The 17,100-nt window shown below is 46.4% G+C and overlaps 1 protein-coding gene across 1 annotated transcript in view; it reads left to right on the top strand.

Moving 5' to 3' along the window:
• The first annotated feature begins 1,832 nt into the window (after positions 1-1,832).
• LOC141126838 (uncharacterized) overlaps positions 1,833-17,100 on the top strand; it is a 37,229-nt gene continuing 21,961 nt past the window's right edge. The window contains exon 1 of the mRNA XM_073612837.1: positions 1,833-1,979. Within this exon, the coding sequence (XP_073468938.1) occupies positions 1,899-1,979 (81 nt within the window). The 5' untranslated portion in view covers positions 1,833-1,898. The remainder of the gene's footprint in view (positions 1,980-17,100) is intronic.

The raw sequence follows: 17,100 nt of genomic DNA, 5'->3' as shown, positions 1-17,100 counted from the left end.
CAAGTCCGCTCTGTAAGGTATATGGTGGTGAGGAAGTCCATAAATAGTGCACGATGGCAATAGAGGCACAATATGCTCAATGGCAATACAGGTGAACAGGATGAGGGAGGAGAAGGAGAGGGGAAGAGAATAAATCCACGCTCACGGCAGCCATCTGGTTCAGAGAACAACGCATATCCGGATTATATTACCGTTCCTATGGATGCGAGGCTATCTGCAGGGACACTTTATGTTCTCTCCACGTGGTGATCAGACACATAGAAAGACATGAGCGTATATCCCTCCACAAAGGCAGATAGGTATCAAACTGATAATGTCTTTGCAGAGTGAACATATCCCCACCAAATGAACAAGTCTACACATAACGCAGGGGCCCTCGCTAGTGGCCGTATCTTCATGGAGCGGACACCTCTTCCACATCCACAGGAAACTTTTCACTACCAATGGTCCTTCACAGGTGCCCGTTTGCTCTTATGAGCGTGCCTCAAGTAGAACTAACACTGGGAAAAACTGTGACAATACATACTGAATACATCTTAATAAAATTTCCACAACGCCAGCCCATTGAGCGTCGGTTAGTGGAGTCCTCCTGTCCCCTCCAGGATCCCCTGGTGCAACATGGTTACTGGTGCCACCCATGCTCCACTGTTTACACCTACGGATGCTGTCAGCTCCTCACTGCTCCGGTGACATTTGTGGTATCGTAGGCTCCTTTTTTATATCACATTCCTACATGTATTGGTCATCAATTTATTTCAAGTCTCTTCATGGGTTTTATAGATAATAAACTTTGTTCCTTTTCATCACTGCCACGGTTGGAATGATTTAATACTTAACTTGTCATTTAACCCACTGAGCGCTGATTATCTCCATTGTCTCTGTGTCACATTTCCAGTTGTGTTAATTGATCAGCTGCACTGGGTTCAGTTCAATAGCAGTTCATTTGGTTGCTTACTCTTATCCTCCTTGTACGACCCACAGTTTAAATGCTGGTGATACCCCCTTTTTGCTTCATTAAAGCGGAGTTCCACGAAGAAATGGAACTTCCGCTTTAAGTGCTGGTGACCCCTGACATTTTTTTGGGGGGAGTGGGTACCTAGTTTTGACAGGCACCCAGCTCCCACTTCTTCCCCTGGTGCCGTGGCGCTGGAAGGAAGATCACCTCTCCCCCCTCCCTCGCTGCAATCTTCTGGGATACATCACAGGTGGCAGAAGATTGCCCGGTCATTCACAGCATGCAGCGTGGCTTGCGCACTCGCAGTGCATGCCCGGCTGTGAAGCCACAGCCAATCACCCACAGTTAGAATGCTGGCGCTCACTGGACCGTGGGACTGGTGAGTGTCCAATTATTAAAAGTCAGCAGCTACACTTTTTGTAATTGCTAACTTTTAAATGGGTGGAAGCTTAGCAGATGCCCTGTGTGTGTGTTGATATCTCATACCTGCAGTACCTCCTAAACTAACCAAAGCTAAAGCTGAATTAAAGCCTCTCAAAAGCTGCAGGTGCTTTAAGCAAGCTTTGCCATAGACATCTATGGCAACTTTGAAGATGCTTTGAAGCACCACTAAAGCGACATGAGGTATAATTTTTGAACTGGAGATAAAGCAAAAGCAAGGTGTAAGATAACAACCATTTTATTTGATGACAGGAGCTTTGACTGGCATTCAGAGAGCTTTACAAAGTGTGTCCAAAGCCTTGTTTTGAAGCAAGTGTAAACTAGCCTGAAAAGTACAATGAAAAACTAAATAATAAAAACTTGTTAGCAATTAACGTATACGTTTTTCCTTTCCAGAATCTCACTAAATGAACTCTGTCCTTTTCTGTCCTAGATCCAAACTTTAGCCCATCACAGATTTCCAGCTGATGTATGCTCCATCACCAGGGAAGGATAAAGGAAAATGTCTGTAACAGTTAAAAATGAGACTCCGTATTGTTTTTCCTACTGCTTTTCATGTCTACCTTTTCCAACTTTTAACTGGGTAAGTTCACCGATAAAATAAAAACACAAAAAATGGAAAATTGTATCAAATACTTACAGTACTTTTCCTTTTCTGACGCCAAACCATGGCAGCATACAAGTTATAGAGCTCCACCTCTTGACCACTCTCTCAGGACCAGTGAATGGCATAAAAAAAGGACTAGTTAGCCCCCCCCCCCCCCATTCTTTTTAACAAGCTACATACCGAAACGTACACGGTGGGTCCGTATGCTGCCATGGTTTGGCCTCAGGAAAGGAAAATTACGGTAAGTATTTGATACAATTTTTGGTTTTCCTGAAACCAACATGGCAGCATACTAGTGATAAATAACTAGCTGACAGGGTGGGTTCTACTTGCCAAACCAATCTTCTAATTAGGATGGGACAGAGGACTGAATAGTCCTTCCTACAAAGTCCCCTGATGACAAGGCACCTGGATCTACTCCGTAAAGTTTGAGTAGGCATGCTGTTCTCATGTCCAATTCGGCCTAGAGGAAGTATAGAACAGCTGTCACCGGAGGGGCAGTATGATTAATGTCTCGCTCTACCGAGAAAATGCAAACTTGTTCCAGATTTAGGCATAGATGTTGAAAGTAGCGTGCCTTCTTTCACACAACAAGGTAAAGATCACTCTGGAGCGAATCTGGAGAAACCTGAGTTGCCCAGCCTCCCCTTTTAGCATCCCTGCTTGCAGTCTCAGTCTGCATATGTTGTGGAGGGGAAATGTCTTCTGTATCCTGAAATGAATGGCCAGGGAAAACTGAGGGCTTCCTGACCAATATGGAGGATGGGCTATGACAATCATGTTCTCCCTTGACAGACTCAAAAGGAATCTCATTACGAGAGATGTTGGGGGAAAAATATATAGGCTAGATTGCTGCCCCAAGGAGAGACCAGAGCATCTGCCCCCTGCCCCTGTGCCTTGGGGTACAAGGTGATCAGACATACCCAAAGTTTGTAATTACTGTGGGAAGCGAAGAGGTCTGTCTGCAATAGGTCTCATCTGTGGACCAGCTCAGAGAAGACCTGGGACGTAGAGCCACTCGTTGTGCTCTGGGAAGCTTGCACGATAGTCTGCCTGTATGTTCAAAAATGCGCTGGGAGGTAAACTGCTTCTGGAATTTGCTGGTGATCTTCCATCCCAGATGTTATGGGTTTCACCTCTCTCAATAGCATATTGCTGCGAGTTCCTCCCTGGGGCTGAATATAGGCAACTGCTGCCCTGTTGCTCAACTGCAAGGTCTTCCCTTGATTCTGTGTAGCAAGGCCAAAGTGCTAAAAGGGCTATTTGAACTTTCAGCGCAATCGAGACTACCCTCCTAGGCTGGGAATCTCGGCTTGCCTTGACCGACAGTCCCTCGCAGTGCACCTTCCAGGCTGTCTTGCAGACATGATTCGTAACAATTATCCAGTCTAATGGTTCAGTCTAATGGTTCTAACGGGCTGTAACTTCCTCAAGGTCTTTCCCATTACGTGGACCGCTACTCATACTGAGCGACACTGTTATTAACTGTGCTAGATCCTGTTTCCTCCCTTGCGCTAAGAATCCTAGTTGAAACTTGCGCAGGTGCCCATGCGCCCAAGGAATCATCGGTATGCATGACGACGTTGTGCCCAGATGACTGAGGCACTGAGAAGCCATCAAACAAGCAGAATTATCTGTCCTCAGAATTCTGTTCCTGCCTGTCACCACCTTCTCTGATGGAAGCCAAACAGAGGAACTAGCAGAGCACCCCCAGGTACACAAATCATTGGGTTGGAGAAAGTTGGCTTTGCTTTCCCCTTTTTTTTTTTTTTGGAAGTTGATAACCCAGCCATATCTCTGCAGGGTATATATGAGAACCTCTTGGTGCGATAGCAATTGTTCCAGTCCTCTGGATAGAAGAAGAATGACATCCAGGTAGTGACAAACCTGTTCTCTGAGTGGAGCTGACACGGCACTGAGACCCTTGCAAACATTCTCAGAGATATTTATAAGCCAAAAGAAAAGGCTGTTAAAGTGGAGCTACATCTAACTGATCGCCAAACTTACTTATTTTGGAAGGAAAGAAAAAAATTTGGGATGTGAGGATAGGCATCCTGACGAGCCAGCAGTAGCATCCAGCCATCTGGTTTTACTGTTTGAATGGACTGCATCTTAAAGATCTCTAAGAGGGCCAAAAAGGTTCAACCTCTTTTGATCTGCAACTGGACGCTAGTCACCATCCCCTGCGAACTACAAACAGGGTTGGGTAGAAAACATGCAATCTGGAGATTTGGGACTTCACATGAGGTATATGACCCGTAGGTATAATGCCTCCATCTCTGTTTGACAATTCATTGAAGAAAAAGGTTTGGGACTTTGTATGAAGTCATACAAAGTCCCAAACCTCTTTCTTCAATGAATTGTCAAACAGGGATGGAGGCATTGTACCTATGGGTCCTATGCCTCATATAAAGTCCCAAATCTCCCCTTTCCCCCAAGTGCAATTAAGGGATGGAAGCATGTGCAATGGATTAATATGTAATTTTCATGTTGTTACACAATTACCTACAGCATTAGTACAGGTGTGATCCACTTTGACTTATTATTCAACCTGGGTCTCAATTTGGGTAGGTTTAGGGGAGCAATCATTGCTTAGTCTACATCAGTATGCTGAGCCTTTCACATGTTCACTATTCCATGTTGTTTGTCTGTGAGTGATGTGGGCTGGTTTTGTCTGGTTGTTTTCCCTAGTCCCGGGAGCTGCGATGCGCACCGGATGTCCTCCCCTTCTCTCTTTGCCTTCTGGCCCCTGTGCCATACATGTGACCCACGCACATTGGCGTCAATGTGCAGGTGCTGTGTGATGACATCGGCGTTACTGTGAGGGAGTTTGGCGCCTATTGGCGAGCGGACTATCCTGCTTGGGTGATGGCGCCTCCCCTCCATTTTTTCGCCAGCGTGACAGTGGTCACCCTTGATTAAACCTAAGTACATATACTCCCCTCAGAGATATATTTGTATATATATATATATATATATATATATATATATATACAGTGGAACCTTGGTTTGCCAGTAACGCGTTTAACGAGCGTTTCGCAAACCGAGCACTGTATTTCTAAAAATCCTAACTCGGTTTGCGAGTGTTGTCTCGCAAAACGAGCAGGATTCTGGCCAAAAGCGGTGTGCAGTACCGCTTTTGGCCTGAAGTGGGGGGCGCCGGAGCCGAGCAGAGCCAAAAGTCGACGATCGTCGGCGTTCGGAAATGCACAGAAAGGCCCAAGGGCAGTTCGGCTTACCTTGGCAAACCTCGGAAAGGCTCGTGAATGGAGTTCTTCCGAGGTTTGCCGAGGTCCGCCGAACTGTGCTCGGGCCTTTTCGGACGTTTCTGAGGCTCTTCGGTGCCGCCCGCCTCTGGCCGCATGCGGTATTGCATGCCATTTAAGTCAATGTGGAATGAATTATTTTCGTTTCCATTGACTTCAATGGGAAAACTCGCTTTGATATGCGAGTACTTTGGATTATGTGCATACTCCTGGAATGGATCATGCTCGTAATCTGAGGTTCCACTGTATGTATATATCTCAATTTTTATTTTTTCATGCCCTCAGCTTACAGTGTCGTTTTGGAACAACTGCTCCCTCGTGTGTTCAAAGGGAAGCCCTACACATAGGAAAAAAAAAACATCTAAGTATGAGATTAGGAGATGAGGCACAGGTGCACACAGTACCTGGGTATGCTTATCCCCGCCCCTATATATATATATATATGTAGCACTTACCCCCTGAGGAGCTGCTGATGAATGTATAATCCTGTACTCTGCCTATCAACCCAAAGAACAGACTCAACCCCTCTGGCACACCTGTATGGTGATGTTAGTGTGAGACTTTCCAGTAATGAAAAATACAGTAATGGTACAACACACAGTATATTTACCATAACCTTGGAACCCGTCACTTCACCAGCTGTAGTAATAGATAGAGTCTCACACAAATTGTAAGTTAACCATTTAAGCAGTTTACTGATAGACTTGTTTGACACAATAGACAGTGTGATAACTCAGAGACAGTAAATGGCAATATAACAGTCAATGTAAATGTGAAACTGTATCCAAGGATCACCATAGATAGCGTATGCAAACAGGTGCACAGTGGGACCGGTACCCAATACCAATCAGCAGCTATATTGAGCACCTTCCCACTGAAACCTCCGAGCACACACACATATAACAATTCTGCAGCATAATGCTATGAACATACAACAGCACAATACAATATAACTTTGTATAATATACTCAAGGGCACACCATGCTCGGCTGGGGGGATGTGATCCGCCAGCAACTCTGAGATGCCAAGCCACGAGTGGCACCATCAGGGGAAGATCCTTCCCTCCTCCACAAGAGATGTACTGGATGCAGTACCATGCACGAGAGGTCCCCAATGTTGCTTCCGCATGCCGTCCAGCCTCCTCCCGGACTCCGCTCTGCTGGCCGGTCCTCGTATCGCTCCTCGGCGGCTGCCCAGATCTTGAATCCCGATGGTGATTTGGATGTCCCGGACTGCAGGAGACATCCCACTGCTGCCACCACTGTGACGGATCTCGGATACCCCTGCTGGGCATCTCCGCCAGACCTGTGCCTCCTGTCCTCCAAATGCACCCGCAGCCTGCAGATTCGCCATAACCAGCCTTTAACCCCTCAATCACGAGACAAGCCACACAGGTGTTGAGGGCTTAAACATGCAGAGCATAGATTGTTTATTAAATACAAAAAATACACCTTTAAACACAGTTAGGGACACTTCTCTTAACCTTGTCATAGAGGGGGTAGGGGACAAGGAAGAACCAATGGGAACTCAACACTTGTACCTTGAAACAGAAACTACAGTTTAAACACATGAAGGGATTATGATAAACAGGCAGCCCCTCCTTACACATCCCCTGCTGGGATGTGTCTCCAGTCCAGACCTTTTGTCTACATGCCATGACCCAACACAATTAAACAGAGCAACAAGAGGGGGGGGGGGGGGGATGTAGCATTACATTACATTATCTCAATGCCATTTTGTCCCCAAGTCTCATAGCCCCACGCTTTGGGAATACCGCCATCTTGTATATGCATTTATCAGCTAAAAGTACATTGTTTGTAAAATAAAAGTTTATATTTAGACCAGCCGGGCCAATTAGTTTAGGTAGCCGGAAACGACTTCACAAGCCCAGCCACAGATACCGTGTTCACCCGGTTCCGATGAACCGGCAACCGCGGACACAAATGTCTGCAGGTGGCATCTTCTCCAGGTGGTGGGAGACGGCAAATAGCCCTCCAAATCTCCCGTTCTCTGCTGGGCCATAATCTGTGGGTAGGAGGCGAGCCCACAGCCTCTTCCAAAACACACAGTGACAGTGGGTTCTGTCACACATATACAGCTGGGACGGAAAGTATTCAGACCCCCTTAAATTTTTCACTTTTTGTTATATTGCAGCCATTTGCTAAAATCATTTAAGTTCATTTTTTCCTCATTAATGTACACACAGCACCCCATATTGTACACACAGCACCCCATATTGTACACACAGCCCCCCATATTGTACACACAGCCCCCCATATTGTACACACAGCACCCCATATTGTACACACAGCACCCCATATTGACAGAAAAACACAGAATTGTTGACATTTTTGCAGATTTATTAAAAAAGAAAAACCGAAATATCACATGGTCCTAAGTATTCAGACCCTTTGCTGTGACACTCATATATTTAACTCAGGTGCTGTCCATTTCTTCTGATCATCCTTGAGATGGTTCTACACCTTCATTTGAGTCCAGCTGTGTTTGATTATACTGCTTGCACTTGATTAGGAAAGCCACACACCTGTCTATATAAGACCTTACAGCTCACAGTGCATGTCAGACCAAATGAGAATCATGAGGTCAAAGGAACTGCCTGAAGAGCTCAGAGACAGAATTGTGGCAAGGCACAGATCTGGCCAAGATTACAAAAAAATTTCTGCTGCACTTAAGGTTCCTAAGAGCACAGTGGCCTCCATAATCCTTAAATGGAAGATGTTTGGGACGACCAGAACCCTTCCTAGAGCTGGCAGTCCGGCCAAACTGAGAGGGGGGAGAAGAGCCTTGGTGAGAGAGGTAAAGAAGAACCTAAAGATCACCGTGGCTGAGCTCCAGAGATGCAGTCGGGAGATGGGAGAAAGTTGTAGAAAGTCAACCATCACTGCAGCCCTCCACCAGTCTGGGCTTTATGGCAGAGTGGCCCGACGGAAGCCTCTCCTCAGTGCAAGACACGTGAAAGCCCGCATGGAGTTTGCTAAAAAACCACCTGAAGGACTCCAAGATGGTGAGAAATAAGATTCTCTGGTCTGATGAGACCAAGATAGAACTTTTTGGCCTTAATTCCAAGCGGTATGTGTGGAGAAAACCAGGCACTGCTCATCACCTGTCCAATACAGTCCCAACAGTGAAGCATGGTGGTGGCAGCATCATGCTGTGGGAGTGTTTTTCAGCTGCAGGGACAGGACGACTGGTTGCAATCGAGGGAAAGATGAATGCGGCCAAGTACAGGGATATCCTGGAGGAAAACCTTATCCAGAGTGCTCAGGACCTCAGACTGGGCTGAAGGTTTACCTTCCAACAAGACAATGACCCTAAGCACACAACTAAAATAACAAAGGAGTGACTTCACAACAACTCTGTGACTGTTCTTGAATGGCCCAGCCAGAGCCCTGACTTAAACCCAATTGAGCATCTCTGGAGAGACCTAAAAATGGCCGTCCACCAACGTTTACCATCCCCCCTGACAGAACTGGAGAGGATCTGCAAGGAGGAATGGCAGAGGATCCCCAAATCCAGGTGTGAAAAACTTGTTGCATCTTTCCCAAAAAGACTCATGGCTGTATTAGATCAAAAGGGGCTTTTACTAAATACTGAACAAAGGGTCTGAATACTTAGGACCATGTGATATTTCAGTTTTTCTTTTTTAATAAATCTGCAAAAATGTCAACAATTCTGTGTTTTTCTGTCAATATGGGGTGCTGTGTGTACAATATGGGGTGCTGTGTGTACAATATGGGGGGCTGTGTGTACAATATGGGGTGCTGTGTGTACATTAATGAGGAAAAAAATGAACTTAAATGATTTTAGCAAATGGCTGCAATATACCGTATGTATCGGCGTATAACACGCGCCGGCGTATAACACGCACCCCAAGTTTAGGAGGGAATTTTAAGGAAAAAAACTTTTAGGAGTAAAGTTTAAGGAAGAAAAACTTACATTAAAATGCCCATCAATGCAGCGTTATTGGTGTCCATCTGCAGCCTTTTCAGTGTCAGTGCAGCCATGCTCCAGTGTCTATTGCAGCCTTGTCAGTGCAGCTTTGCCCCAGTGCAGAATTGTCAGTGCAGCCTTGTCAGTGCAGCTTTGCCCCAGTGCAGAATTGTCAGTGCAGCCTTGCCCCAGTGTCCATTGCAGCCTTGTCAGTGCAGCTTTGCCCCAGTGCAGCCTTGTCAGTGCAGCCATGTCAGTGCAGCCTTGTCAGTGCAGCTTTTCTCCAGTGCAGCCTTGTCAGTGCAGCTTTTCTCCAGTGCAGCTTTGCCCCAGTGCAGCCTTGCCCCAGTGCAGCCTTGCCCCAGTGCAGCTTTGTGGGATCGCCACGATCCCTGCCGACATACACAGCGTATGTGTAAATTCAAATATGGCGCCGAGACTGCAGGGACTCGGCGGAGCCGAGATACACATACCCGAGAGTCCTCAGCTTTTCTCTGCACCGCTTACAGTCCCGCCCAGTCCCGCCCTATGGGCGGGACTGTAAGCGGTGCCGAGAAAAGCCGAGGACTCTCGGGTATGTGTATCTCGGCTCCGCCGAGTCCCTGCAGTCTAGGCGCCATATTTGAATTTACACATGGCTGTGTATGTCGGCGGCGATCGCTCCGATCACACAAAATTGAGGGGGGATCGGCCTATAACACGCACCCATGATTTTCCCCTGATTTTCAGGGGAAAAAAGTGCGTGTTATATGCCGATAAATACGGTAATAAAGAGTGAAAAATGTAAGGGGGTCTGAATACTTTCTGTCCGCAATGTATATATATATATATATTATATGTATATGTGTATGTGGGCTGTTGAACACAGTGAGGAGCTCTCCCATCAGGGAGCATCAAGGATAGACACTGGTCTGAAAGGCATGATTCTCTCTTTTTTCACTGCACAAGGTCACAGATGTTCTCTGTGGTGGCTGGCCTCTTTGGACATTGTGCACCAATTTGGACCATGTGTGTTGGCCTAGGAGTTCCAGGTAGTATTATGGTAGAATTTTCTTCCTTTCCCTTTCATCCTTTCCTTTGGTGTGTGGTTTTTATTTCACATGTAGCCCCCATAGGTTGGGGTACATTAAGTCACCTTTATATTTCCCCTTACTCTACACTTAGATATGGCATTTTCCCATACAATCACATTTTCACTCACTACCTCTCGGTGATAGCATTGGCCCACATGCTATCATGTTAAATAGGTACACTTCATACTATAAGTAATAATACACATAATTTCAACACTTATTTGCAGAGGTTCCATGGATATGCCATTCACATCAATTTCAGATTGTTTTCATTAAAAAAGAGATAATTTAGTACTATGTTAAATTAGGCGGAACTAAACTGTGATCGCTGTGCCCAAGAAAAGGCAAGCAGATGGCATAGGACTAGTCACCAGTATTTCCTGTGCCCTCACATTATTCACATGTTGTATCTACACCATCTACACCAGGGATATGCAATTAGCGGACCTCCAGCTGTTGCAAAACTACAAGTCCCATCATGCTTCTGGGTGTCATGCTTGTGGCTGTCAGTCTAGCTATGCCTCATGGGACTTGTAGTTCTGCAACAGCTGGAGGTCTGCTAATTGCATATCCCTGATCTACACTGTGCCTCCACCTCATCCACACCATACACCCACACTATCCACACTGAGCACTCACAGAGATGAACTGCAGGTCAGAAGGAGGTCAAATGCAGGTCAGAAGGAGGTCAAATTCAGGTCAAGAGGAGATCAAATGTGTGTCAGTTGGAAGTAAAGTGCAGATCAGGAAAAGATCAAGTCCAGGTGAGGAGGAGGTCAAATGCTGGTCAGATAAATATCAAATGCAGGTCTGGACGGGGTTAAATGCAGCTCAGATGAGGTTAAATGCAAAGCAGGAGGAAGTCAACTGCAGGTCAATCGTAGGTCAGGAGGAGGTCAACTGCAGGTCAATCGTAGGCCAGGTGGATGTCAACTGCAGGTCAATTGTAGGTCAGGAGGAGGTTTAACTGCAGGTCAATTGTAGGTCAGAAGGAGGTCAACTGCAGGTGAAATGCAGGTCAAAAGGTACCAAATGCAAATCAGAAGGAGTTCAAATAGAGGTGAAATTCTGTTCAGGAGGAGGTCAAATGTAGGTCAGATGGAGATCAAATGCAGGTCAAGAGGGAGTTGAATGCAGGTCAAGAAGGGGCCCAGTCACACCCGCAACTCCTTTTTCCTGACGCCTTCATGGCAGTACACACTGGGTTGTGACTCTGCCCCCATAACCTGGTTAACTATAAATTTGAAGGGGGGACACCCCGCTGCATTCTCTTTTTTTATCCTCACCTGACAGATTGGATGAACAAGGTTTCTCCTGTTTGCAAGACCAAAGAAAAGAAAAAGCCTCTTACCGCACTCGCCCCAGCAGGTTCAATCCTCTCCTGTTTGGAAGTCCCTCCTGTACAGTCTCTAAAGGAGCTTCTATGGAGGGAACCCCCGTTCTGGTGGTTTCAGGGGGGTGTCTGGATATCTGGCACAGTAAGCTTTATAGAAGCTTCATGTTTTTGCAGTGGTCTCCACTATTATCTTTCCTGTCCTTTTCTCCTTTTAGTGTTTTTTCCCTGCTTGGATTGCTGGTCCTTGTTTTCCACTGCCCGTGGAGATGTCATGGCCGCTGTGCACTTCTCTTCCGCGCTGCGCATGTGCTGAGCTGGGTAATTCTAATGAAAGACTATGCACTACTCCAAGATGGCGCCGGGACGCTTGAGGCACTACTGCGCATGCGCGTGAGAAACATTTTGCCGCGACGGCGGCGCCAGTTTTAAAAACACAGCCTAGGTAAGCAAACTAGGTAAGAGGCCACCCGTCATTGGTAAGTATTGAAGAAAAAAGAATGCCGGACCACTAACGCTGCGTTTTTGGCAGCCCTACCAGGTCAAGAGCCGCAAGTTCCAGGCATGGGAGAAGATCAAGTCATGCTTCAAGCAGGAGGTCCCACAGAAGCAGTTCAAGATCTTCCTCCTGCCACCGAAGACATACCTGCTCATGCCACAGCGGCTCACGCCACAGCGGCTCCCGTCATAGTCGGTCACACTGCAGGCGGTCACCTTCATCACACCACCAGAGCCGCCACACCCGTCCTGCAGCAAACGCTTGGTGGGTATGCGGCGCAGAAGAAGTCCTTTTGAGGATTCACCCGCCCACCTGGCACAGGTGGGCGCCAGGCTCAAAATCTTCGTACAGATCTGGTCAAGTCATGTAAAGGACCTGTGGACACTATCCACAATCAAATTTGGACACAAATGGAAGTTTATGGGCAGACTCCCAGGAAATCACTTCCAACCAACCAGACTGCCATCCTCGCTAAACAAAAGGAAGTTATTAATAAAATATGTAGCAGAATTGAAGCAAAAAAGAGCAATTCTAGAAGTTCCATCATGTCAAAAGGGGAGGGGATTCTACTCCACCTTATTTTTGGTAAAAAAGAAGACAGGAGACTTACGGCCTGTATTGGATTTGAAAAACCTCAACAAGAACATCAAAATAGAGGCTTTCAAGATGGAAAGCCTCCAGTCCATACTTCTGGCAGTGAACCTGGGCGACTGGATGCTATCAGTAGATTTGTCAGACACTTATCTACATATCCCAATTCATCCCGCCTTTCAGAAGTTTCTCCGATTCGCCATCAACCAGTGTCACTTCCAATTCCAGTGCCTCCCATTCTGCATCTCTTCGGCTTCCAGGATGTTCACCAAGGTCCTGCTACCCTTGGTCGCGTTCCTCAGAGAAAAAGGACTGTAAATTCACCGTTATTTGGACGATATCCTACTTTTAGCACAAAATCGGCAAACTCTGCTCTGTCATCGGAGAATTCTACTCACGACTCTCCAAGACTTTGGTTGGCTAGTCAACTGGAAGAAGAGCAGTTTGCAACCCACACAAAATATGGTATTTCTGGGAGCAGATCTGAATACCAAATTGAACAGGGTACAACTCCCTCAAGAGAAAGTTCAGCCTTTAATACAGAAGATGCGGAAATTATTGTCAACAAGGCATCTACCAGCCAAAGCCTGTTTGAGTGTGCTAGGGTCCATGTCCGCATCTCTAGCCATGGTGCATTGGTCACAGTGGCACATGAGAGTCCTGCAAATCTCCTTTCTAGAGCAGTGGGATGGAGTATCGATGCATCAGACCATTCCCATTTCCAGATCGGTGAAGCAATCGGCATGGTGGTTGACACACACAAACAACCTCAAAAGATACAGACCGATAATTCCCCCAGACCCGGAAGTAGTCACTTCAGATGCCTGTCAAAACGGTTGGGGAGCCCACTTTCGTGAGCAAGCAGCTCAGGGCCAATGGCAGTTCCAGGCCCAGGGTGTAGTATCAAATATACTAGAGCTCAGGGCAGCCTTCCAGGCTCTCATGGCATTTGAACCAGTCCTGAGGGGGAAGAATGTGCTCATACGTATGGACAACAGAGTGGTAGGGATGAGCCGAACACCCCCCGGTTCGGTTCACACCAGAACCTGCGAACGGACCGAAAGTTCGCACGAACGTTAGAACCCCATTGACGTCTATGGGACTCGAACGTTCGAAATCAAAAGTGCTCATTTTAAAGGCTAATTTGCATGGTATTGTCCTAAAAAGGGTTTGGGGACCCGGGTCCTACCCCAGGGGACATGTATCAATGCAAAAAAAACTTTTAAAAACGGCCGTTTTTTCGGGAGCAGTGATTTTAATGATGCTTAAAGTAAAAAAAAAAAAAGTGAAATATTCCTTTAAATATCGTACCTGAGGGGTGTCTATAGTATGCCTGTGACGCGTGTTTCCCATGTTTAGAACAGTCCCTGCACCAAATGTCATTTTTAAAGGAAAAAATCTCATTTAAAACTGCTTGCGGGTTTAATGTAATGTCGGGTCCTGGCAATATGGATGAAAATCAGTGAGACAAACACCATGGGTACCCCCCAGTCCATTACCAGGCCCTTTGGGTCTTGTATGGATATTAAGGGGAACCCCACACCCAAATTAAAATAAGGAAAGGTGTGGGGCCACCAGGCCCTATATACTCTGAACAGCAGTATACAGGCTGTAGGTTTGTTGTTAAGTAGAATCTCTTTGTAATTTTGAACGGGTACATTTTTAACGTGTTTAGCTCCAGCCAAAAAATCTTTTTTAAGCTTTTTGGAAAACATAGGGAAGGGTTATCACCCCTGTGACATTTGTTTTGCTGTCTTTCCTCCTCTTCAGAAGATTTCACCTCACTTTTTGTCCCAATGGATTGGAAAGCATCAGTAGAAAGGAGAAATGTTTTTCCCATATTAACTCTTACAGAAGAGAATTTCCCTTCCTAGGGGTAGATTTATTCTCACTTCCTGTTGTCTCCTTCCGTTTGCAAGTAGGAGTCGTTTGTAAGTTAGTTGTTTGAAAGTAGGGTCCTGCCCTATATACTCAGCAGAAATTTGGGCCTTAGGTGTTGTTGTGGCCACAACACTGTAAGCCCTCACAGGGACGGATAACAGGAACGGATCTAGCTGAACACTGTGAGCAGGACGCACCCCACTAGCTTGTAGGTTTAGCTGAACACTGTGAGGTGGACGCACCCCACTAACTTGTAGGTTTAGCTGAACACTGTGAGCAGGACGCACCCCACTAACTTGTAGGTTTAGCAGAACACTGTGAGCAGGACGCACTGCACTAACTGTAAATAGTCTAGCTGCCTGACTGTGGTACTAATAGGATCAAAAGAACACCAGAAATTTTCTTTAAAATACTGTAACAAGACAAGCCTGCCTGTCAGTAAGAAGATAACAGGAACGGATCTAGCTGAACACTGTGAGCAGGACGCACCCCACTAACTTGTAGCTTTAGTTGAACACTGTGAGCAGGACGCACCCCACTAACTTGTAGGTTTAGGTGAACACTGTGAGCAGGACGCACCCCACTAACTTGTAGGTTTAGCAGAACACTATGAGCAGGACGCACTGCACTAACTGTAAATAGTCTAGCTGCCTGACTGTGGTACTAATAGGATCAAAAGAACACCAGCAATTTTCTTCAGGTAGCTGTATTTACTGTAACAAGACAAGCCTGCCTGTTAGTAAGAAGATAACAGAAACGGATCTAGCTGAACACTGTGAGCAGGACGCACCCCACTAGCTTGTAGGTTTAGCTGAACACTGTGAGGTGGATGCACCCCACTAACTTGTAGGTTTAGCTGAACACTGTGAGCAGGACGCACCCCACTTACTTGTAGGTTTAGCTGAACACTGTGAGCAGGACGCACTGCACTAAATGTAAATAGTCTAGCTGCCTGACTGTGGTACTAATAGGATCAAAAGATCACCAGTAATTTTCTTCAAAATACTGTAACAAGACAAGCCTGCCTGTCAGTAGGAATATAACAGGAACGGATCTAGCTGAACACTGTGAGCAGGACGCACTGCACTAAATGTAAATAGTCTAGAAGATAACAGGAACGGATCTAGCTAAACTGAATACAGTGTATATATATATATATATATATATATATATATATATATATATATGCAACACCTGGGATGCATATATATATATACACAATACACTTTAAGTGCAGCTAACTGACTGACTGTCCTGCCTAATCTAGCTAACTCAAATGAAATGACACTGTCTCTCTCTCTCTCTAAGCACACCGGAACACACACTACACAGGGCCGCCGTGCAGGCGGCCTTATATAGTGTGGGGCGTGTACTAAATCCCCTGAGCCATAATTGGCCAAAGCCTCCTTGGCTTTGGCCAATTATGGCTCTCTGTTAAGGCGGCGCTGTGATTGGCCAAGCATGCGGGTCATAGTGCATGCTTGGCCAATCATCAGCAAGCAATGCACTGCGATGCCGCAGTGAATTATGGGCCGTGACGCACCACACGAATTTGGCGCGAACGGCCCATATAGTTCGCAATTCTGCGAACGATCGAACAGCCGATGTTCGAGTCGAACATGGGTTCGACTCGAACACGAAGCTCATCCCTACAGAGTGGCAGTGTCCTATATCCAGAAGCAGGGGGGTACCAAGAGTCACACGCTGATGGAGGAAGTCCATCCTATCTTGAAAAGGGCAAAGGCACACCTAACAGACTTGAGGGTAGTATATGTCCCGGCGGCACAGAACATGTTAGTCGACTACCTAAGTCCAGAGACACTCTCGAACAACGAATGGTCCTTGAGCCTCCAGGCATTTTCCCTTCTTACGAAGACTTGGGAAATGCCAGAAGTCGACTTAGCAGCCACACCTGTGAATGCCAAGTGTCGGAGGTTCCTGTCGAGAGCGTCGTTCCCATCAGCCGAGGGAGTAGATTGTCTAATTCACCCATGGAACTTCAAGTTGGGGTACATATTCCCTCCAACCCCGCTAATTGCGAGGTTCCTGTCCAGGCTCCGGAGATCTTCAGCTACAGTAATCGCTGTAATTCCACGATCGCCGAGAAGACCGTGGTTCATGACCCTGTTGCAACTCAGCCTTCAGCCTGCAATTCCTCTTCCGATAACCCTGGATATGCTATCTCAAAGCCAATTCTTACACCCAGCTCCGGAGAAGTTGCATCTGATGGCCTGGAAGTTGAAAGGGCTAGGTTAAGGGAACAAGGCTGTTCTCAGGAAGTAATATCAACCCTGATGCAAGCCAGGAAAACTACCACCAACACCATCTACACAAGAATTTGGAGGAAGTTCTTTTCCATGGCCCAGCAGAAGGGATGGAATCCCGTTTCTTCAGAGCCTCCTCAAATTTTAGAGTTCCTCCAGTCAGGAGTTGACAAGGGCTTAAGCTCAAGTACCCTAAAGGTACAAGTATCTGCTTTGTCTGCCAAAACAGGCACCAGATC

Source organism: Aquarana catesbeiana, linkage group LG01 (genome assembly GCF_042186555.1).
Source record: "Aquarana catesbeiana isolate 2022-GZ linkage group LG01, ASM4218655v1, whole genome shotgun sequence".
Classification (NCBI taxonomy): domain Eukaryota; kingdom Metazoa; phylum Chordata; class Amphibia; order Anura; family Ranidae; genus Aquarana; species Aquarana catesbeiana.
Note: the sequence above shows the minus strand (reverse complement) of the source record. Positions and strands in the feature narration are given on the sequence as shown.